The following is a 24,152-nucleotide window of genomic DNA, read 5'->3' as shown; positions in this document are numbered from 1 at the left end:
GACAGTGTCAGTCCTTAAGAGGCTAGCTCAAATACTAGAGGAAAAATAGACTACTAAATAAATCAAAGTTATTTAGTAGGGTTTAGAGGTATCCATAAAGTACTGGGGGTCACTAACTATTAATGCAGACAGAGCACAGATAGTTGTTGAGCATAGAGCAGCCCAGTCAGGATGATGCCTCAGAAAGGCAGCAGCTGGCCTCCCGGAGTGGAGCATGGACTGCAACAGGGGGCTGAGACTGGAGGGGGAGAAGTTTTGAACTAATTCAAAGGATGTTGGAGGGCTAAACCAGTGGAGCAGAAGAGACAGATCTGGAAGCTTCTGCTAAGGTAGACTTGACTGAGTTTGGTGAGAAGTTAGATGAGGAGAGTGAGAACCCTGTTCATTTTGCATCTGGGTGTCTTCTAGATAGATGCTGCTGAGCCACACCAATGTCCTTGTATCAGGGTACCGAGGTGGTGTTCAGGACAGATCTTCTCCACGTACTGCTGCTGAGCTCACATCCACGCTGTGCACGCCGGGCTGAGTTCTCTTCTTCATGCTGTTTTCAGCTGACTTAAATGCAACACGTGATGATGAACATATTTACATAATGTATGCCTGGTGAAATCACTGGAATTTCCCATTTTAATTCCTTTTTAAAGATGCTAGTTAAGCAAAAGGATATAATTCATTTTTCAAACTGCTGAAATGTTATTTGGCCTCTTGAATCAAAGGCATTCCGCAAGTGTTTTCTTTATTACATGCCTTAAACTTTAATTAGAATTTAATTATAAGATCCTGAAGGCATGAACAAGAGGAACAGATGGGATAGTAAAAGCAGCTTAGTGAAGGAGGATTAAAGATTAAAAGTTGCTCGTTAATGGCATAAGAAATGAACAGAGAGCTAAATTACTATGCTTTTGTGCTATCCTGATGCTTTTTCAATTCTGTAACTTATTCCTGGTTGCAGGTTTTTCAATTCTGCATCTTATTCCTGGTTGGAAGCTGAAGAATCTCACAAATTAGATTTTTAATTTTTTGAGTTACTAGAGTAGATTTGTACATAGAAAACAGGCAAAACCTGACAAAAAGGTGTTTTATGGCTTCTAGCACCTTGTACAATAATTTCTGCATTGTAGGGGCTTAGTGGTATTTACTGATTTGAACTGAAAGAAATTTACATCTTCTCAGTAGTAAACATCTAATGAGCATAAAATAAGATTTTTTTAAAGAGATGGATGGGGAAGGTGTGAGTCTGTAAGTCCAGGCTAACCTGTCCCATGGGAATGTTAGATACCTACTCAGGAAGGTAATTTATATGACCCTCCCACCTTTAGCCTACCCCTCAGTCGACCTTAATTGTTTGCCCCACTTAGTTGGCTAGAGGAGTGGTAGAAATTTGGAGTGGGAAACACTTTGAGACTGCTCCTCATGTCTCATGGTGAGGATGACCAGCTCTGCTCTCTGGTGCTGTATTAGGATGATCTCCCGATAGGCTAAATGATTCTACTTCTTAATGCTTTTTCCCCTAGCTATTTTTTCTTTTTGAAATCTGATATTTAGAATCCTCTTCCCTACTTAATTGCAAGCTCAATGAAGAAAAACTAGAGAACAGTAAGATAGAAAAGAAGACAAATATGTAGTGAAATAAAAAGCGTTCTATCTCCTATTTTCCAGGAACAAATGTTTTTTAAAAAGCTTTTGATAGACAATTAATTCTCATTATTTGCAGATTCTTTGTTTGCAAATTTGCCTTCTCACTAAATCTTATCTGTAACCCTCAAATCAATACTTGTGGCACATTCACAGTCATTCGCAGAAATGCACAGAGAGGAGGAGAATTTCTGAGTCTCTCATCATGCGTGTTCCCAGCAGATGGCAAATAACCCAACACCTTGCCTTCTTGTTTCAGCTCTCATAGTGTAAACAAGTGTCCTTTTTGATGTCTACTAGTGCCGTGTTTTTCTCATTTTTGTACTTTTTGTTGGCGATTTCATCATTTAAAATGCACCCCAAGCATTGTGCCAAAGTGCTATGTAGCGTTCCTAAGTGCAAGAAAGCTGCGATGTGCCTTACAGAGAAAATAATGTGTGTTAGATAAGCTTCATTCAGGCAGGAGTTAAGTGCTGTTAGCTGTAAGTTCAGTGTTATTGACTCAACAGTATATATTAAATGAGTTGTTTTTAAGCAAGAATATACATGAAACAGGTTTGTGTATTGATGAGTCGGCAAAAATATAACTGGAGGCTCGGAGGAACCTAGCCCTATATTTCTCCTAGGAGCAATGGCCCAGTATTCCCTGATTTAGAGTTTCTGGAAACTACCAAAAATAATAAGGGTCAGCCATGTGTCTTTCTCCTTTTCTCCTTGCTCTTTCTTGATCTTTCCATCTCTTGTTACCTCAGTCTGTGTGTATATGACATGCTTATATTTGCTTAAATTACATATGCATATATTTAGCAATTATGATATCACATGATACACAGTTCTGCGACCTATCTTTTAACTTATCAGTTGTTTTGGCCTTTGGGCTATTTGCACTGAGATCCATTTGTCACCCTTGCCCTGCTGTGCAAGGGTGCTGTGTTACAGGGAGTTGACCTGTGCCCCCTGACAATTTGTCATCAGTGGGAGATGGCAAGGCAGGAGAAACAGAAGCTGGGGTGTTTGTCCCTCCCGCCCTCTGCCTTAGGCAACATCTCTGGCAGCAGCCCCTCTACAGCTATCCCACCTGCAGGTTGGGTCCTCCATGGCTCCCTCATCGGCTGGTTGGTCCTGGGTCTAGAGCTTTAGCCCTGCCTTCTTCCTTTGTCCTTTTAGCTGGTGGGTGGAAGAAGCTTCCTACCGATGCTGATCTCTGAGTTTCTTCCCTGCCCACTGGGTAGAGCATCAGATTTAAAAGCCAAGGCAAGACAAAAAATGAGAGAATGGTAGCAAAGATCCAACACTTTACAAGACAGCCTGAGAAAAGGGAGGAGGGGGTGGTTCGACACAAGGGCCTACACATTGAGTGTGTGATGTTGCAGCTCTGCAGGCACAGATTAAGCAGCTGAGATGCCATCAATGCTTGGAAAGCAGCCGTGCCTCTTGTCCTGAGCTTATTTGTCTGGAATATGATTCCCTTGAACCTGACTAGCTCATCCACTGGGAGAGAGAAAAAAAAATATTCTGATAATTATCCTGACCAGGCTCTAACAGGGCCTCCTTCTGTAGAATATAATTTTTTCTGGCCTCTTTCCATTCACTTCTTCACATTAGGACCCTTTTCCCCCAGAGTGTGAGATTCCCTGAGGGCTCTAAAAACTGAAATGCTATACAGCATTTTGAGCCCCCTGTGTTAGCACAGTCCTTATTAAAAATGTATTTTCGCCAAGCTGTGGCTGCACCCCCTGAAGTGTGGATTAACCGAAAGACCTTCAGAGCTGAAAGACATTTTTGAAGAACCACTGTACCAAGTGGCATTAAATATTTATTGCCTACTACACGTAAATTGTTCATCGTCTTGTTTTAACTCTTGGACCAAAATGCTTCTCGTCTGTTTTCTGCCGAAGTGGAAATCACAGGAAAGGTACTCTTTACTTTGCTGTGGTATTTTGTTGTCCCAGGAATATGGGATATTTCTTTGTTCTCATAGTAATACTAGAAAAGATTGCCTTGACTCTCAGCATTTCATTGGGAGGCCATGTGGTGTCATGATGGAGAAAAACTCAACTTCTGGGGCAAGTGCAGTGGGCTTTGCCACCTGCAAGCTGTGTTGGCTTGAGAACCTGATACCATTTATGTTTGTTGTGCTGGAAAAATGGGACATTGCATAAATAGCACTTAGCAGAATTCCCGGCACCCAGTAGGTTCTCTCTTTCTTCTAGGTCTTCTATTTGGGACTTTCCAAATACATTTCTAAGCAACCTAGAATAAAATATGCTATTAATATGATGTTAATAATAACCAAAAGCACTCAGCTTAATCTTTACTTATTAAATAAAACTGAAATGTTGCTCAGACACCCTTTACTGTTTTTGGAATGCCTTTGTAAACATTTTTGATCTGCTTAAAAAACATAACAGTATTTCAAAGGCCTGTCTTAGTTGTTCTTATTCATACCTGAAAACCTACAGAGTTTGGATAATTTTGGCACACATATGTGTGCATGCATGTATATGTATAAAGATTCTGTCTCTCTAAATATATGTATATGCAGGCACATGTATAACTCTTTTAGAAATGTTTTTGTAATGTTTTATTTTCTTAAAGTCTGTACTTCACATCATTTTTTTCCCCAGAACTGTTTATCCTCACTCCAGACATGACCCTTGGAAAGGTGGCAGAAAAAACAAACGGCTGGTGTGTTTCGGGGCAGTCTGCATTCCTTTTAACTCTCTGAGAACAGGCTTATGCATGGGCTTTCAACCTTTTTGTCCAGAGGCCCAACCACTTTGATTTCTGCTTGAAAATTAGCCTGTTGTTCAAGCTCATGAGAGCTTCCACAGAGCTTTCTTGGGTTCGCGAACTAGAGATCTATGAAGTGTTTGCTTTTATTTGTAACTTTAACCAGGGCAGCCTTAACTGGACTTTTGTTTTCTTATTTAACTTTTATCCATGTAACCTTAACCTAAGTTCTTTTTCAAATCTCCATCCTCCCCCATCTCACAATTTCTAATTCCTCTTTTGTCCTTAGATTTTTCCTTCAAAGTCAGGATATGACATTTAAATCTATGCTTTAGGAAGTATCTGAAAGCTCACATACACATAGAATTATGATTTTTTTTCTGGGTTGCTTAGGAGGATTAAACAAAGGTTTTAGAATGCAGAATTCAGAAAAAAATTGATGGAAGTTGTGCTGCAGCTTAGAGGGGAGTGTGGATTTTAGAAAGCATAAGGACAGTTTCATTTGCCCCTTTCATATGGACTTTTATTTCCTCTGCGAGAGGCCCAGGGGCCTGAACTATGGATGGTTTAGACAGGAAAAGACTGAAGGGATAACTGCTTCCAGACCTTCAGCCTTGAACGTTCAGCCATTATTCAAGCCCTTGAGAAAGGGAGCAAGAGGCGTAAGGAGGCTTGGGGAGTTTCCATGCAGCTTCTCTGAGTTCCAGCTTGTGTGCATTGTTCTCCAAATGTGTTCCCAGCACTACTGAAAGTACTTTCATACCTCAACTAACCCTTATTGCAAGCCTGTGAAGGAACAGTTATATATATATATATATATATATATATATATTTAATAGACAAGGCAACTAAAGCTCTGGGAGGTTACAGAAACTTAAGGTCTAAGTAGGGTTACATTGAGACCAGATTAATCAGTTAGTAGATTGTCTTTCTATTTCATCATGTGCTTAATTTCCTCCTTGGTTTACATGACCCTTCTTTGGAAATCCCCTTCTAGTAATATCTTAGTTAAATGAAATAACTAAGTTTTATGGAGTATCCATTATGTGTTAGGCATTGTTTTATGCAATATGCATCTATGTAGTGCACATTCTAATAGGAACCATGTGAAGAAGGTGTATTACCTCCGTTTTAGACAGGAAATCCTTGCAATATAGAGGGTTAGGTAATTTGCTCAAGATCACACAGGACACAGGAGGTGACACCAGGATTTGAGCCCAGGTCTCGTTCCAGAACTTCTACCATGCCCACCACACCAGCTATCCTTATTAGGAGGAAGGCCATTGGTATGAGGTCACTCGAAATAGACATGGTAGATATGTGGCAATCAATGCAAAGGTATTGTCTTTCATGCTGTGTTGCAATCTCATTTCATTTCTAGCATTATAGGTATTTAAAACAGAGGTAGGCTTGCTTTCTTAGTTTTAGTTTCCTGAGAAACAAAGACAGTAACAACAATGATGATGGATCTTGTTACCATATGTGAATATCTGTGTGTGTGAGGCCCGGTACTTGGTCTTTAGACATGTTCTTTTAGGTTAACCTTATGACAACTCTGTGAAGTTTTCTCAAATTTATATCTGAGAAAGCACTCAGAAAGGCTGAGTCACTTGCTTGCCCACATCACACTACTAGTAAGTGGAGGAGTAAGGATTTGAACCTAAGACCTCTTACAATAAAATTATACTCTTTTCACTCAGTATATGGGACATGTATCCCTGGGGGCACATGTGAGGGCTGTAATTGGTCCGTAAGATGATTGATGATGATATAGGTACAGGGTGTTAAAGAACATTGATGCCCATAGTAAAAAAGTGATTCCCTTTCACTTGTCCTACCAACCATCTGGTTACATGAAAGAGGAAGTCTCAGTTAGGTGCCAATATGCCTTTTACAGTTCTAACAGAGAACAGGGCTCTGACTCTGAGGCTCGGGCAGGTAATTGAATCTAGAAGAGCATGATGACATTCTTTGTTTTTATTGTATTTTAATATCTTCTCATTTAAAAATATAATGTGTTCCTGTATACAAAATAAATGTAATGTCTATATAAGGTAAAAAGAATAATATAATGAGTATCCATGCACCTATCACCTATCGAAGCATTAGATTAATTTTAGTTACTGTGGGAACCTTCTGCGTCACTCTCCCCATCCCAGCTTCTTTCTTTCTCTCCTACCAACATCTTACATAATCATTTTGTAACTATCAAAATCAGGCAGTTAACATTCACACAATACTATTACTCAGTCTACAGACTTTATGCTAGTTTTGCCAATTGTCGCACTAATGTTTCATTTCCTGGACCAGAATCTAGGATCACACAATGCATTTACTTGTCATATCTCCTTTGTCTTTGGAACAGGTCCTCACTCTTTTAGTCTTTCATGACCATGACATTTTTGGAGTCTGGTCAGACATTCTGTAGAATGTCCCTCACTTTGGGTTGGTCTGATGTTTCCACAATATTAAATTCAAATTATGTGTTTTTGGCAGGGAAGCTACAGAAATGATGTTGTACCCTTCACAGCGCATCACAGCAGCAGGCACACGTTGCCGATTTATCGTGTCACAGGTGATGTGAACTTTGGTCAATTTGTTAAGGTTGTGTCTTCCAGTTTATCCACTTTAAAGTTACTATTTTTCCATTGTAATTAATGATTACCTTGTGGGGAGATGCTTTGAGATTATGTATAATACCATGCTTCTTATACCTTTGTCCACTAATTTTAGCAACTATTGTAAATTCTTGCCTGAAACAATTATTCCTGTGGTTTTTCCATATGGTGTTTTTCTATGATTATAATTCTTTCTATATTTATTAACTGTAATGCTTTGTAGGTGGCTTCTCCTTGCCACACATTTATTCATTCAATTGTTTATTTGTATCAGTATGTACTTACAAATTCTTATTTTATTGTCTGGATTACAATCCATTACTATCATTATCTTGTTTCGCAAATAGTCCTTTTAACCAATGGGAACCCCTCCAAATTAGCTTTTCTGTCTTTCTGACATGTCTCCACCTTTCTTAAGGCACAGTTTTTGCTTTCCGGTGCCAGAAGATGTCACTTTGTGCTTTACTTGCTCCAATCCTGAGAGAAGCCTCCTCTTGCTGTCCTGCATCCATTCCTCTCAGTCACTCCTTCATGCACTATAATATGATTTCCACTCTCCCCAGTGCACTGACACTTCTGTCACTTAGGTCATTGCTAAAGCAGTGGATATTTTACTTCTTCTATTACTGCATATCAGACATCTCTTGTGCCCCATATCAGATCTTCTCAGGAGGAAAGTAAAGGGAAATTGTACCATCTCTTGTTCCAGCTGCTGTGACCAAGTTTGCGTAGACTCTGAAAAACTTCCTACAGTATAAGCTCACCTCATGCTGCATGCTTTTCCATGGGGCACCCCACAAGGTTCCATGGGGTTTCCTTGTGGATGCTACCTCTGGATCTCACTCTGTGCCCACACATATACAACCTGGATAGAGAATTAATGCCTCCTTTCTCTCTATCATGGATGGTTCTGAGATACAGTTCATGTGACTTGGGGTATGGAGAGGTTGAGGGTGGTCCTATGGGATAGAGAACGAGTCACTTCTAGTGGGGCCACCTTGATACCACAACTTCATCTTGCCTCCCCATCCTTTTTATTTGTTTTATTCCCTTTGTCTTATCAGTCCTGTAGTGGGCCACCTTGATACCACAGCTTCATCTTGCCTCCCTGTCCTTATTATTTGTTTTATTCCATTTGTCTATCAGTCCTCTCCTTCTCTCTAAGATTGCACTACCTGATGCAGTAGTAGTACATAAACCCTCTTGCTTGGGTCTGCTGTCTTGGGGACCCAGGCAAAGATGTGCAGTGTTTAACACTCCTCTATAATCCCTTAACTTTCACACTATCACATTTTCATTCATTCATTCCAATTCATTCATTCGTTTACACCTTATTGAGACTTTCCCTGTGTGAGACATTGTGTACAGGTAGACAAAAACCTCCCTCGATCTTATAGAGGTTATTATATTTGGGGGAGCAGAAATAACTAAATAAAACCAATTCAGCTGAATTATAAGTGCTTCTAACAAAATGCAACAGGGAGAGGGCAAAGAGTAGGCCACGTGAGGCCTGGCATTGGGATGGTTACCACGTACACTCTGAGGAGGTGACATTTGAACTGATAAGGGGTCAGCAAGAAGAAATAAGCTGAGAGAATATCGATCTATTCACAGGAAAGAGGAAGTGCAAGAGCCCTCATTTTCCGTTTCGCACTAGAACTGCATTCCTATGGGAAGATCAAAAATGAAAATACTTAAGTGCTTTTTGCAGATTTGGAAAAGGCTGAAAGAAGCTTTATTAAAATGTGAGCAATATACCTCAATTCTTCAGATTGTGCCACCTTTCTTCCAACCTCCATGCATTTGCACAGATTGTTTCTTTGACCTGGAATGCCCTCTCTGACTTACCAAGCTGGCAGATTTCTATCCTTAGCTCAGATCTCATGTAAAGCAGCTCTCCTCCCCCAGGGACATTTTAAGTGCTTTTTCTATTGTTGGTGTGCTGTGCTTTGAGCACAGTATTCACTTACAATAGTCATGTCAGTGTACATCTTAGAATTGTTCACCTGCATCTCTCCTCCTTGGACTGGGAGCACTCTGAGGGCAGGATTGTGTTTGTTTACTTTGTATTCTCAGCAAAGTGCTTATAGGGATTTAAATCTATTTATTGATGAGTTGGATGGATGAATGGGTGAGTACATGGGAGAAAGAAGAAAAATGCTACATGAATTAAAATAAATACATGAAAGAGCCAGTGAATAAGTGACAGTGACCTGACCTTAAGACGTTGTCCTGTTTGTGGGTGAGACAGGAGTATAACCATTCACAGAGTACTGTGATGAATGCTTAGAGATTCTCAGTGCATAAATAACAGTGGCAGTCAGCAAGTTCTGCTCATAAATGCGTATTGTTTCAGCTACTTCATGCTTATTTATTTAGTTTTTAAGAAATTCATTTAGGTACCAAACATAAAAAAAACCCAGACTTGCAGCTTTCCAGATTTGGGGCCAGACATATGCCTGTAATCTCAGCACTTTGAGGGGCCGAGGTGTGTGGATTGCTTGAGGCTAGGAGTTTGAGAGCAGTCTGGGCAACATGGTGAAACCCCATCTCTACTAAAAATACTAAAATTAGCTGGGTGTGGTGGCACATGCCTGTAGTCCCATCTCTTTGGGAGGCTGAGGCATGAGAATTGCTTGAACCTGGGATGTGGAATTTGTAGCAAGCTGAGATTACGCCACTGTGCTCCAGCCCAGGCAACAGAGTGAGACTTCACTTCATCTCAGAACAAACCCAAAAAACAGATTTGGCAGTGCTGAACCCTTCTCCTGCATGGATCTGGGTAGAAAAATCTACTGGAAAGTAGAAAATTATTAGAATAACTGTATTAAAATATGTTGAATTCTTCTTGTCATGACTGTTTTGACATTTGTTTGTACTAGTTAAGGGAAAATGAAACTTCAGGTTGACAGCCTTTACCTTCCTTGTGCTGTAATTAATTTGCTGTATTCTGTTTGTGCAGGAAATCCAGCTTTTGAAGGCCCAGAAAGAGAACTGGGGGTGCAAGTGGCAAGGAAAGGTTGATTTGTGGTGACCTGGCATACTGTATTCCATCTTTAAGTCCTCACCACAAATAGTGCTTTATCCAGGTTCTTGTTACCTGGAAATGTGTGTTCATTCGGGGTATCTAGATCAGGCAGGACTTCAAGGAAGGGGATGGATAGTGCACTTAATCTTCATCTTCACATTAGGATAGCTGCTCTTTATCTTCTCCTTCTGGAAGCTGCATTAAGGTGGGAGAGGACCCTCTGGAGTTCATCCAGAACCCTCTGGGACACCTGTGTCCCTTCTGTTTGTCAGTGTATCGGCCATGGATCCTGCATGAAACAGGTGGCACATTTAAATGGGGGTAATCCGAGAAGAGTGGACAAGTGCAGGGAAACCACATGGGTAGTGCAAGATGCTTGGCTATCTAAAGTGGGGCTGGTACTCTCTATGGGCGTAAGGAACAAGGAGGGTGGCTATGAGCAGGCCCTGGAGAGATAGTTTTGTGAAGGTGCTTACCTTTGTGACCTTTGGTGGAGAGCTGCAGCCATCCCACACTTTTCTCCTAGTCCACTGATACCCCTCTATGTCCTCCATTAGCTGAACCTGGCTGAAGGCCAGAGGCAGGAGGGCCCTCTGGTGTGCTCCACACCCATCAGCATCCTGGCTCAGAAGGCAGGGTGGAGAAGGTTAGAGATTGAATTTGAAGAGCTCATGGAAGATGTCTGGGACATCTGGGCATTCTTTCTGTGTGGTTGGTTCTTGTGGTCAGATATTTGTGGAGCAGTGAGGTGGTGGTGGTAGTGGCTGTGCTTTGGAGTCAGTGAGTCTGGGACTGGATCACATCTGCCCCACTCACTAACTGAGTAACCCTCAGCTCTAAGGTCAGCAGGCACCTATTTCTTTGCCGTCTGGTGGGGACAAGGGCAATGCCTATCTCAAAAAGCTTTGGGAAGATCAAAAATGAAAATACTTAAGTGCTTTTTGCAGATTTGGAAAAGGCTGAAAGAAGCTTTATTAAAATGTGAGCAATATACCTCAATAAAGTTGTTTGCCTATATAAAACAGATATAAGTGTGTTGTGATTTCACAACAAATGTTGATTTTTTTCTTCATTTTATTTTTATGTATTCCAGATTTTCTGTCATCAGAAAAACAGACATCCATAAGTGCTGTTTAGAAATATGTTAGTACTGCCTTCAAATTATTACTGTTGGCTAATACTGTCTTCTCTGGGTTAGTGAGGTATGTGAATTCACAGCTGCAGCATAGCTGACTTGACTGTGGACAGACTAGAGTGAACATGTATGTCATTTCTTACAATGTACCCATGGGTTCAGGTCTAGTGTCCCATCCCCAGGAAGCCTTTGGTCCTTCAGATGCTTCTCCTCTGAGCTCCTGCAGCTCCTGGGCTGCCCCTAGCAGTTATCACACTGTTTTGCAGTCACCTCCTCCACTAGACTGTGGTCTCCTCTAGGTCCAGGACTGCATTTTATTCATCTCCAGGTCACCAGCTTTGTTTTGTCTCTAGCATTGTCTTGTAAATGCTGCCTTTATTCATGTTGCCCAGCTCTTACTACATGGCTGCAGGGAGTTCTCAAGCTCACATACCGTAGGTTCTATAACAGAGAGCAACTGACTGTGCTTTCACCTTTCTCCTTTCAAAGCCCTGGGAAAGAATTCTGATTAGTTTCATTTGGGTCAAGTCTACGTACATCCCTTATTGAACCAACTATACCCATGGGGAGGTATATTACAGTGATCTCAGCTTTGGTCAAGTGCTCATTCCCAGGGGAATCTGTTGAGTGGCCAGTAGGGTAGGGTCTGTACAACCATGACAGGTCTTATTTAAATCAATTAGTTACAGTGGAGAAGAGAATGAATCAGGAATGCTTTCAGCTGCAGTGACAATGCAAAAAAGCTTTTATTTAAATCAGTTGCAGTGTGCAAGGGAGCAAAAATTGGTTCTTGGGGGATGAAAAAATCTTAACTATTACAATCATTTGTGGCCTTCTAAAGCCCATCCTTATGTAACAGCATAAATAGATACACAATCTGTCTGTGGTATTGAAATTTCACAGTGGCAGGGAAAAGGAAAAGACTGTCTGGAAAGGGGTCTTTAGTGGGGGCGATAATGAAAAAAAGTTTGAGATTGATTTATAATGACAGTAATCATACTAACTTATTAACAGTTATGCACCAGGAACTGTTATGAATGCCTTACATATACTATATTAAATCATTTCACCATATATCCATTTTACAGTGGCTAAAACACAAATAGTCTTGATTTCCCACTCTCACACCCCTAAATTACAAGTACAAAGATGATTTGCCCATGTCACATTCAGCATATCTTTAATTCGCTGGACTTTTCCCTCAAGCTAGCTGCATCATGGTTGTAGGATAGTTGCTGCATCTCTAGACATTACATTCTCCTTTGATGCTGGAAGAATTGGTGAGAAGAGCATGTTGGGATTTTTTGTTTTGTTTTTTAAATGAGACAAGCAAAACCTTTCCCGGTTACCTTCTCTTCCTACTAGGTTTTATTGGCTGGAATTAAGTCCCATGGCCACTCTTAGCAACAAGAAGCAGGGAAAGTAGAAAACAAGATTATCATAGTTGGCTTAAACCTGCCTATTCTAATATGATAGTTATTAACTATATGGCTATTTAAAGTTTTTTGGAGAGATATAATTCATATACCCTAAAATTCACTATTTTATGTATACAGTTTAGTATTTCTAGTATATTCACAGGATTATGCAACCATACCCCAGTATCCGATTCCAAAACATTTTCTTCACCCTCGAAAGAAATCTCATATCCATTGCAGTAGCTGCTCATATCCCTCTACACCTAGCCATTGGCAACCACTAGCTTACTTTCTTTCTCTGTGGATTTTTCTGGACATTTTTTTGGCTTCTTTCACTTGGCATAATTTTTTCAGGGTTCATCTGTGTTGTAGTATGTACCAGTAATTTTTTATCGTTCCTGTTTTAACTGATAATACTCTGTTGCATGGATGTGTCCTATTTTGTTTATCCATTCATCTGTTGATGGACATTTAGGTTGTTTCCTTTTTAGTTACTGTGACTAATGGTGCTGTGAACATTGATTGATGTACCAGTTTTTATATCAACATAGTTTTGATTTTTCTTTGAATTCTCTTGAGCCTGTTAGAAGGAGTGGAATTGTTGTGTTTTATGGTAACACTGTGTTTAACCCTTTGAGGAAATGTCAAACTGTTTTCCAAAGTGGCTGCGCGTTTTGTACATCCTGGTAGGAACGCGTAAGGATTCCAGTTTCTCCACATCCTTGCCAGCGCTTGTTATTTTTGTTTGTTTGTTTGTTTTTGTTATGGCCATCTTAGTAGGTGTGAAGTTGTATCCCATTGTGGTTTCGGTTTGCTTTTATATAACGACTACTAATGTTGAGAATATTTAATGTGTCTATTTTCCATTTGTGTATATTCTTTGCAGAAATGTCTGTTCAGATCATTTGCCCATTGTAAAATTGGATTGTCTTTTTATTATGGAATTATAATGGGTACTTAAGTTTAAATTAATTAACATTAAGTAAAATAGAAGTTCCTCAGTCGTACTGGCCACATTTCAAGTGCTCAGTTGCTGTGTGTGGATAGTGGCTATGTTATTGGACAGTTTCAGATAAAGATAATTTCCATGATTGCAGAAACTTCTGTTGGACAGCACTGGTGAACCACCATGATTAATCACTTATAACTGGGCATATGACTTCTCTAAATAAAATTGAGGTTTTGTTAAGCTAAGGAAGGATCTATACTCCTGAAAGACTAACGTGTCCTGGTCCCAGAAAAGGAGGCTATGCAGACTCAGTGTATATCTCCTACAGATGCATCAGACTTTACCAAGAGAAGAACTGGGGCAGGCGGTGAGTGGGAGGGCAAAATTTGAGACCAGGATTTGGCAGATGTTTTTTGCAAAGGGTCAGATAGTAAATATTTTGGCTTTGCTGACTATATGATATCTGTTTCAGCTATTGAACTTAACCAAAAGGTGTCTGAGACAGGCCTCAATCGATTTAGAGAGATTTATTTTGTCAAGGTTGTGGAAGCACCTGAGAAAATAAACACAAGTTATGTTAGGATCCGTGACTGGTGTTTTGTCCAAAGAGGGTTGTGACGACTTCAGGATTTAAAAGGGAAAGAGTGAGCAGGAAGGGAAGGAGGACAGAAAAAAAAAGAAAAAAAGTGTGAGGGGCATAGGCGATGACGCAAGTGGTTACATTCTTGTGAGGCTTTGATTAGTGCTCACTGAATCCACAGTTTATATGTGAAAAGAGGAGTGGGGGAAAGTCAGTTATGCTCAGTAACTCTACATTTTACATAAGATAACGGAAGCATGTGAAGTTACAGCAACCCATTTGAGAACAAAAGGATGGCAAAAAAGCAGAAAAAATAGCTTTTTTTTTGTTTATTTTTTTTTTGGCATGACTCAGTTCCCAAGCTTAACTTTTCTCTTTAACATAGTGAGTTTGGGGTTCAAAGATTTTATTTTCCTTTCACACAACTTTGTCCTTGTAGTGAAAAAGGAGCCCAAGACTGGCCATAAATGAATGGACATGGCTGTGTTCTAATGGAACTTTATTTACAAAAAGTGGCCGCAGGTACATTTGGGCTACAGGCCAGGGTTTCTTAGGGACAATACATAGAAAAGTATGGAAGCCGAAAGGGGCCTGGCATACGGAAATAAAGGGGATGGTAAGATGTTTGGTATGTCTGGAAATTGGCTGTAGGGGCTATGGCTGTAGAGAAGGCTAGGAAGAGAGACTGGAACCAGATTATAAAGGGTCTGCAATGCATATCAAGGTTGTTTTGTTCTGGTTGTTGGTGGTTGTGGTGCTAGTGGCAGTGGTGGTTTTCAAAATCCTCTAAGTGGCAAGAAGCCATCAAATATTTTTATGTAGGGCATTATATGATTATGGCTTTTTAGACAACCCTCTGGCAGCATTGTGAAAAGAATATTGGAGGAAATGAGGCTAGAGGTAAAAAAGACCAGTTAAGCTATTGAGGAGCCTGAATAAAAGCAGTTCTATAACGTAATTCTGTTAATAAATTTACCTGTCTCCTAATCATGATGGATAATAGGCTGTTTACAGTATACCAATGACTGTGATACAAGTTATGGCTTTGTATTTTGTATTAAAATAAAGATCTAGTAATTATCTTGCTAATTGCTTCAGTAGAGATGTGGACCACCATGCTGATAATTCTTATCCTGACTAACCTACTCACTATGAGCTGGGTAAAAAGCAGTATTGATTTAAATGAGTTATGAAGAGTGGGGCTTGGATATGCTCTTTTTATATGCCAGGGGAATCACCCTGGAAACCTAGAGAACTAGCACCAAGTATTCATCTGAGAACATCTGTGACTCTCAGAAAGTTATGAGATTGGAGTTGAACGGGTACTTGTTGTGGCCTTGGAAGGGTTGACTTCTAAATGGGGCAGTAAACTTATTCTTCGTGGCTCAGTTCTAAAAGGCCCTAAGAGGAGAAAAGGATTCTTGATGAACTACTAATTGATGATTTTAGGTCCAGAGTTAAGCATAATATGGAGGTTTGCCTGAGAGTGTCTGCCGTCAGTGAAGATGAATTATCTATGTGGGCTTAGAAAATCACACATGCAAATTTTGTGTCAATGGATTTTTTCAACACGGTAATCCTAGCCTTTGAGTACACAGCGTATTTTCAAAGCCAGTTTTGCAAATAAGAACTCTACTGTAAATGCTGCTAAGCTGTTGATAAGTTGGCTTTTCCATTTGTAAGCCTATTAGTTCAGAATCTTCTGAAATTTAATTCAAAATGAGATAATGTGTAGTGATTTGACAGTTTTCATTCTGTGACTATGCTCTTCAAGAAAGCATCTTGGCTCGTTCACTAGTTGAATCCTCACCAGTTCCTGAAATTATGAAATGTAAATTTGTTATAAGCAGCAGCTTTGGGCCCTTCACAAGGCAGAATTGTACCTTACCCCTGAGTGGAAATAAATGAACATCTCGTGTGTGTAGCTTCTCTCTCTCTGCACATCCTGACTCCAAATGCCGTGGAGCACCAGAAAATGTCTCCTGAATTTGATTTTGGGTGGCTGGATCTATGTCCAGAGGGAAGTAGGAATATTTCCAATGGTTGGACAGACAGAGGTGATAACATTAGAAAAAACTGACCTTTTGACAAGGCCCACGTTAGCGAAGTCATGATTTCCAGGGAGGTGGGTCTGTACTTCCCAGGTGTTGTGAAAGCAGGACTCTATTACCTTGCCAGCAGTACCCAAAAGGCAGAGGCTGTATTTGTCCTTGGATCTCAGTCTTTGACATTGTGTTGGGGAGGTGTGATGAGAGGCATGAGGGAACCTCATCCATTTTGTGAGTCCAGTGTACTTAAAGAGTAGAGACTGACTCCAGGGCATTTGGAGTTCACAGAATTTGTCAAATTATTTTTCAAGCTTGTAGGGTTCAAGACTTCCCCAAATGTGTTTTTCCAAGTGCTTGTACCCTGGTGTCAATTAAGGGAAATGTACTCCATATGTTTCTAATTCTTCTACCCTGAAATGATCAAAATATTATATTTCTGAAATCTCTGAAGTCTAGAAAGATCCTTTTGAATTTTTTTTTCTCTTTGATGACGCTAACAGAAATGGGTGATCCCAGTAATCACAAAGAGGCTCAAATTCATCCCCAAATGCCCAGCCACCAAGAAGCTTTGGACATAAATATTTTTGGGAGGTATTTTTGCCCATTGCTGTTTTAGGACATGTTTCTGATAATGCTTTACACTTACCAGAAAAACTGTTTTTGAAAAATCCAGTGTTGTCTTACAATCATTAATTTAAAAAAAAAAGTTTCCCAAGTCTTTTCTTAGAGCGAGGAGATCTCTTTCTGATGAAGAATACACTCTGGCATAAAAAGCCACTGAGGTGGACCAGTTTATTTGATTAACAAAAGTTACAAAGGGGAAAAGAAGAGTGTTAGAGAGGATACCTGTAACAAAAAGAGACAGGAGGCACATGGAGCACTCATGGTGTGTCACTCTTATTTGAACCCCTCATTCAAAAAACAACTGTTAAGAAAAGTAAAATGTAGGAGGCATATCAATACAGAATGACTATATGATGTTATTAAGGAATTATTCTTTTTAATTATGATATTACCTCCTTTTATAGATACATGCTGAAATATTTACAGAAAAATTAACAAAAAGCCTGGAATTTGTTTAAAAAGAATCAGGGTGTGGTATAGTTAAAACTCTTCCCTCCCTCCCTCTGTCTCTCTTTCCTTCCCTCACTCACTTTTCCTTCTTTCTTTCCCTCCCCTCCTCATTCCCCTCCTTTCTCCCCAGCTTGTCTTCCCTTCTCTTCTCTTTTTCTGGCCTTCATTTGGGCTGACAAGAAGAGGATGCATGTTTTATGTCAGGTTGGCAGGTATACTTGAGATATATTGTCTTGGCAATACAAAGGCCTGGCACTTCCTAGGGACCCAGATGGGTATTTTAGATGTTTAGGGCATGCCTTGACCTCTGAGTAGCCTTCCTGGACTGAGGTCACACTTGACTAGACTACCACCCCACAGTCAGCCACTGTGGTCTGTTTTTAAAAAACGTTGCCACGATGAGAATGTGAAGGATTTGGGTTGAAGTTAAGGACACTTCCTTTTATTATTAGTCTGGATTTTTAAAGGAGATACTGGGATCCCACCTTTACTTTGTTACTATGATTTGGAGTCAGCTCTTGGCTTTGAGAGTGTGCTGTGATATTGGTCTGATTTAATCATTGCCTGTGTAGAAAAAGAGATTGGATCACTGGATCCCAAACTAGCCTCAGAAAGTAAGTCATTGATGGCAAGAATCACCTGGAGAGATTTTAATTCTTAAAAAATGTAGTGATGATACTTGGATAACCCTCTGGGAATTCTGATTCAGTGGTTCTGGGTAGAAATAGAATCCAAATATCTGTAATTGTGTCAGGTTTCTACATGATTCTTATGTGCCAATAGTTTGGTGATTTACCAGGTTCAATGCCTTTTAATAGATTCAGTTGCTCAGGAGCAGATTGAGGTTGTATTTCCGTAGAGTCCTACCTTGTAAAAAATGGATGTGGCGAGTTTTTTTGTTGGTGCTATTGTTTTTAATTGTTATTTAAGATGACTTGCTGGGCTGGGCGCAGTGATTCACGCCAGTAGTCCCATCTTCTTTGGGAGGCCGAGTCGGGTGGATTGCTTGAGTCCAGGAGTTTGAGACCATCCTGGGCAACATGGAGAAACCAATCTCTACTAAAAAACTGGAAAATTAGCCAGGTGACGTGGCCTGTGCCTTTAGTCCCAGCTACTGAGGAGGCTGAGGTAGGAGGACTGCTTGAGCCCAGGAGGTTGAGGCTGCAGTGAGCTGTGATCATGGGCTGCACTCTGATTTGGGTGACAGTGAGACCCTGTCTCAAAAAACAAACGAACAAACAAACAAAAAATGATTACTTACTTATGAATAAGACCTTCCATATAGCAGTTATTATATAAGCAGTAGGTAAATGTTAATAAATGGCAAATACTAAAAGAAAAGACAGGAAAAGGAAAGGCAACTGATATTTATTGAATACCTACTATTACAGTAAACTTGACTCACAATTTATATGTTCTTCTTTAGTTTTAGCCTTGGCATGCAATGATTATTATCCAATTTTGTATTCAATAAAATTAAAGCCCAGAGAAGTTTAGTGTTTTTCCTAAAGTCACATAGTAAACACGTGGCAGCAGGGGTGTTTGGATACTATTGTGCCAGGCAGACTTTCCGAACTATTTCTCAATTCTTTCTTGGCTCCGGAGGACTGTGTAGCAGGAGGGGAAATCTGTTTAGAGATCAGGAAACTGCACTGATTGGGCAGGCTGCCAGAGCTTCCTTGACTGGATTGTACCGGCAAGTTTGTTTTTCTCTGTCCAATACTGGGTAAAGGTTCCACCAAAAGCCTTTGTCTCTGCTCAGAACACCTGGTATGATCTCTGGGAAACTATTTGGCAAAGGAGTGTGGCAGCTGAAGCACAGAAGCCTCTCCTAGGTGGTTTGCCCATATCTGATTTTTTTTTTTCCTTTGGCACCTTGTAACAGACCTGAGAATGTTGAAATTTTGTGCCAATGTGAACACCATTCAGTATGTCAGATTTCTCTGATACTGTGAAGATCAAAATGTTGGATGCAGAGGAAAAGTCCCAGCAGTAGATTCTAGGCCCTCACTGCCACTCACCTGGTAAATTACAACAGCCTCCATGCTGGTCTTCCTACATGCAGCCTGTCCTCTGCTTTCCAGCCCACTTTTCTCAGGGGGATCCTCTTTCAAATACAGGTCTGATTATGTTCCTCCAATATTAAACCTCTTCAGTGACTCCGCAGTTCTTTAGGAAGAAAAGCTGAGTCCCTGAGCACAGCACTGAATACTCTTCCTGGTCTGTCCCTGTTTCTCTATATGCATCTCCCACTCCACCCAGCTTCAGGCAGGTCACACTACCATGGCTCACCAAAGATGCCTTGGAAGCCCAGTACTTTCATCTCTCTCTCTTTCTCCAACTGGAGTTTCCTTCCTTCTTTGACCTGCCTGGCAAACTCCTATGCATTCTTTAAATCCTACCCCTGGCCGGGTGCAGTGGCTCATGCCTATAATCCCAGCACTTTGGGAGGCTGAGGCAGGCAGATCATGAGGTCAGGAGATCAAGACCATCCTGGCTAACACGGTGAAACCCCGTCTCTACTAAAAATGCAAAAAATTATCCTGGTGTGGTGGTGGGTGCCTGTAGTCCCAGCAACTTGGGAGACTGAGGCAGGAGAATGGCGTGAACCTGGGAGGCGGAGCTTGCAGTGAGCTGAGATTGCGCCACTGCGCTCCAACGTGGGCAACAGTGCGAGACTCCATCTCAAAAAAATAAAAAAATAAAAAATAAACAAATCCTACACTTTCATGAAGCCTTTCAGCAGTTTCTTTCTTTGCACAACTCTACCATCTTGTCTCACGTGTTCACAGACATCTGCCTACCTCCCTCTCTAGGCTATGGTGCCCTCCAAGGGGAGGCAAGATGTTGTTTTCAAATCATTCACAGTACTTACTACGTAGGACACTCACAGCCAGTATGCAGTAACTGAAGGACTTAAATGAATAGGCAAATAAAGATGATTACCATGATAGGCCAAGATCTGAAAAGATGCTAATAATCAATGTATGAAGATATGTGAGGAACTTGCGTGTCTTCAGTACCATTCTAAATGCCATAGCAAATACAGGTGCCGCCAGAGTGCTTGCACATGGCAGCTTCACAGCCCATTTGAGAAGTAGAATTGATACATATAAAGAATAAGACCAGGCACGGTGGCTCACACCTGTAATCCCAGAACTTTGGGAGGCCGAGGCAGGCGAATCACGAGGTCAAGAGGTTGAAACTGTCCTGCTCAACATGGTGAAACCCCATCTCTACTAAAAATACAAAAATTACCTGGACGTGGTGGCGCGCACCTGTAATCCCAGCTACTCGGGAAGCTGAGGCAGGAAAATCTCTTGAACCTGGGAGGCGGAGGTTACAGTGAGCTGAGATTGCGCCATTGCACTCTAGTGTGGCGACAGAACGAGACTCCATCTCTTAAAAAAACAAACAAAAAAGAAAACCAAGAGAATATGCAATTGAGTTCCAGCTTGTTTCGTGCTGGCAATACTTTATTTTTTCATGTGTTGATTATTGTTCTCCCCCTTGCACTGTGAGCTCCCTGAGGACAGGGACTTTGTCTTGACGATTACGTTTTCACACCTGGCATACAGTAAGTGTTCAAGATATGTTTGTTCAATGAATAAATGGTTGGTAGGCACCATTCAGTGCTGTTTAGGGTCAAATGAAGGTATGATTTGTGTGGGTTGAAGTGGTGAAGGAGGGCTTCACACATAAGCCAGTTGTGAAGGATGCAGGCATTGAAGAAGCAGTAAAAGTGGTTGTGAGCTTTACTCTTCAGAGAGTCACAATTTCAGAAAGGCTCTTGCTCTATTGAAAAGAACATAGGTTTTAGACCAAAGACATCTAGAATCAAATTTGGACTCTTTCCCTTATCTGCTATGTGATCTTGAGATCTCTGAGTTTCAGTTTCCTTGCCCATAAAATGAGATCAATATTACTTCCCTTAGAATACGCTTGTGAGCAATAAAAGTGATATCATATATAAAGCATGTAGTATATATTAGGCTCTCAATAAATGGTAAGTAAAAGCTGATATATAGGTATAGTGTGTCTGAAATATCTGGGAAACATGGATTATTTGGATGACATAGCAAAATTTGATTAAATTTTTGTGGTTATTACATTGGCACAGAACAATCAGAATAGATTCCAGTATTTTTGTGGCCTTTTAAATGTGTTTTGGGGATATCTATCACATTTCTGTACTTTTTTAACCTTGGAAAATTGGAAGTGGGTATTTGCCCCCAAATTGTCTGATACATAGATCTCGCCTTTACCATTATACTTGTGAAGGGAAGGCTTTTCTGGCAGTGGGAGCATAATGAGTAGGGGAGGGAAAGGGAAATGAGCTTTCTGTTTTGGTAGAAAAATTAGAGCTACTCTTTCAGTGACAAACCACATTGCCTGACTTTCCTTCTGCAGGCACTGCCTCATGCCTGTGTTCCTGTAGATATTGGAATTAGAGCTGTCATTCATGGTCATGATTCTCGCCTCTGTCTAATTCTTCTACTTCGTTACGCACCATCTCTCCTTCTCCTACTGTTTTCCAGCCACCTCTGCTTCTTTTGATTTCCTTGAACATGTCATGTTCTTTTCTGACTTAGGTTATTTGAATATAATGTTCGCTTTGACTGACATTCTTTTCCTCTGGCTCTTTTCATTTTTCAGAAAATCAGCTGACTCCTTATCCTGTGGTGGTATTGGAGCCAAGCAATGGAATTGGTTTTTCAGTGTTTATTCCACATAATTCCAAGGAATGTGATTTTTAAGAGTGTTTACAGTTCGTAATTTTTAAAATTTTTGAAATTGAATGAGTTTCAAATATGAAAATTTAGGAACGTGATACCAAACTTTTCTCTGGGCACCACTGGGGTACTGCATTTGAAATCAATTCCCTCTGTCTTGGATTACCCTTAGAGCTCCTATCTCCTGCATGGAGGAGGGTGAAGGGCATTTATCACGTCTACCTCCCAACCCATTCTACCTGAGCTTCCAGCACCACACCACCTCTGGGCAGTTCTGCTTTTAGTCAGCAGCTCCCAGTTCCCATAATTTTGACTTCTCTCCTTTCTAGTCCAGAAGAAATGGCTCTTCTGGGGTTGAATTCCTCCCTTTCCCCAGCAGAAATGTGTTGGGGCAGAGGAATTGCGGAGCTCCATGCCATAGAGCGTCCTGGAAGCCTTGTCATTAGGGTATCCAGGGTGGGAAGGGGAGTCAGGGGAGGGGAAGGAGGAAGGAATTGAGTTGGGAAGAGTCAAGGAGGATAAGTGAAGTTGCTGACTGATGTCTGGAATAACAATATTTCACCCTCAAAAATACCAGTAATTCAGGACTGAAAAATAAATTTCATAATATGTTTTAATTTCAAAAAGTGATAGTGTATTTGTCATTCTTATCCAACCTGGTCTCACCTCAGAAGTTCCCCCATTGGAGAGGCCATCCCTGAATTTCTAACTCACAGGCCTCCCCTACATTAATATCTTTATGTCCTCCTGGCACTTGTTTACTTTTTTACTTGTTTACTTTTGCTTTTGTTTACTTGTTTACTTTTGCTCCAAAAGTCAGGGACCTGCCTGCTTGCTCCGCAGTGCCTAGAACCTTAGTTGGTTGCAGTAAATATTTGTTGAATGGATGGATGAGATGGTTGTGGCCATCTAAGTTGCTTTGGATGAGATTAACATTGAAAACAAAACAAAACAAAAAAATCTATAGTTGCCTGCATTTCTGTCAGCCAGTCCAGGCAATGCTTATACAGCTTTGATTATTATGATCATGATTATTATTTTGTTTTGAAACCCTTTTCAGAGGCCAAGCATGTTGGAGACTTGAGGGACATAAAAATCTTTCAACTGATTGTGCCACCTGCAAACAGGATAAGCCTGACTTTCTACCTCACCCACCTCTTCCTATCACAGTTATGAATCAACAAACACACAAAAAGGGTTTTCAATTCTCCCTTTGGAAAGAGGGCACATTTATTATTCTGAGTCAGGCAAGGAAAGACTCTAGCCACAAAGACAGCTGGGAACTCAGGTCCATAGCGGGCACCCAGGACGGAGGTGAAGAGAAGGCGCCTCACTGTCTGGTGACAGCAGCTGAGGCCCTTGCTGCCTCCCTCCCCACAAAAATCCAGTTGGAACCAGTGCATGCTGGGAATCTGCCTGCCTGACAGAAACAGATGGCTTCAGGCGGCGACTGATCTCTTGGTGACACTAACTGCATAGCTACTGCTTTACTCATGACTGAACGAGACACGAGATGGCCGAGGTAAGAGTTGGTTACCTTGCCATCCCCTCTTCAGCTGAAATGACTCACATTGCTGTAGCTTAAATTTCAGTCCAGGCTCTCTGGACTGGGGGAATTTCTTTTTGCTCATGCTCCTGAGAACCAGAGTTGGCCAGGAACATCTATAGTCTCTGTCTTCAATCAAAGCATTTGAGAGATGCTTTATTTTTTCCCCCTTCCTCTGTACCTGTCACAGAAGGGGGCTTGTCTGAATTAAATGGCACATAATCTGCTGAGTGCAGCAACCCGTCTGTGCGGCCTCGAGGAAGAAGATGAGGCAATCAGAGTACCTTCCATCATTTCCTGGAAAATGTGTTGGTAGCTTGGAGAGGCAGAGTCAGAGATGGAAGTAACACTGCATGAGGAGTTACGTGGTCTATGTTCAGGGGCCCGGGTTGTCACTTACTAGATAGGGGACCTTTAGCCAGTCACTTAACTCCAGTGACCTTCTGCTTCCTCATCTCTTATGTAGGATGGTGGGACTGGATTGAGGACAGCAGATAGATTAGCTCTCCGTCTTACTGATTGGAAGTTGCTGTCCAGAGTACAGTATGGGGGATGGCTGGGAAGCCAAACTCAGCTAAGTGAGAAGGAGCAGTCAACTATTGATGTTTGCCAAGTGCATGATAGTGGCACATCTGCCTGCTATTATGAGACTTGA

General features: G+C 41.0%; 1 protein-coding gene across 11 annotated transcripts in view; it reads left to right on the top strand.

Moving 5' to 3' along the window:
• FGGY (FGGY carbohydrate kinase domain containing) overlaps positions 1 to 24,152 on the top strand; it is a 447,226-nt gene that overhangs the window by 101,001 nt on the left and 322,073 nt on the right. Inside the window, exon 1 of one of the 11 annotated variants that reach the window (XM_010365753.2) lies at positions 23,348 to 23,473. The exons of the other annotated variants lie outside the window; for them this stretch is intronic. Coding sequence (XP_010364055.2) covers positions 23,445 to 23,473 — 29 coding nt within the window. The 5' untranslated portion in view covers positions 23,348 to 23,444. Of the gene's footprint in view, positions 1 to 23,347; positions 23,474 to 24,152 lie in introns of those variants that run through there. 11 annotated transcript variants of the gene reach the window in all.

Source organism: Rhinopithecus roxellana, chromosome 12, assembly GCF_007565055.1.
Source record: "Rhinopithecus roxellana isolate Shanxi Qingling chromosome 12, ASM756505v1, whole genome shotgun sequence".
In the NCBI taxonomy this organism is placed as follows: Eukaryota; Metazoa; Chordata; class Mammalia; order Primates; family Cercopithecidae; genus Rhinopithecus; species Rhinopithecus roxellana.
The sequence above is the reverse complement of the archived record's forward strand: the minus strand, read 5'-3'. Positions and strand labels throughout refer to the sequence as shown.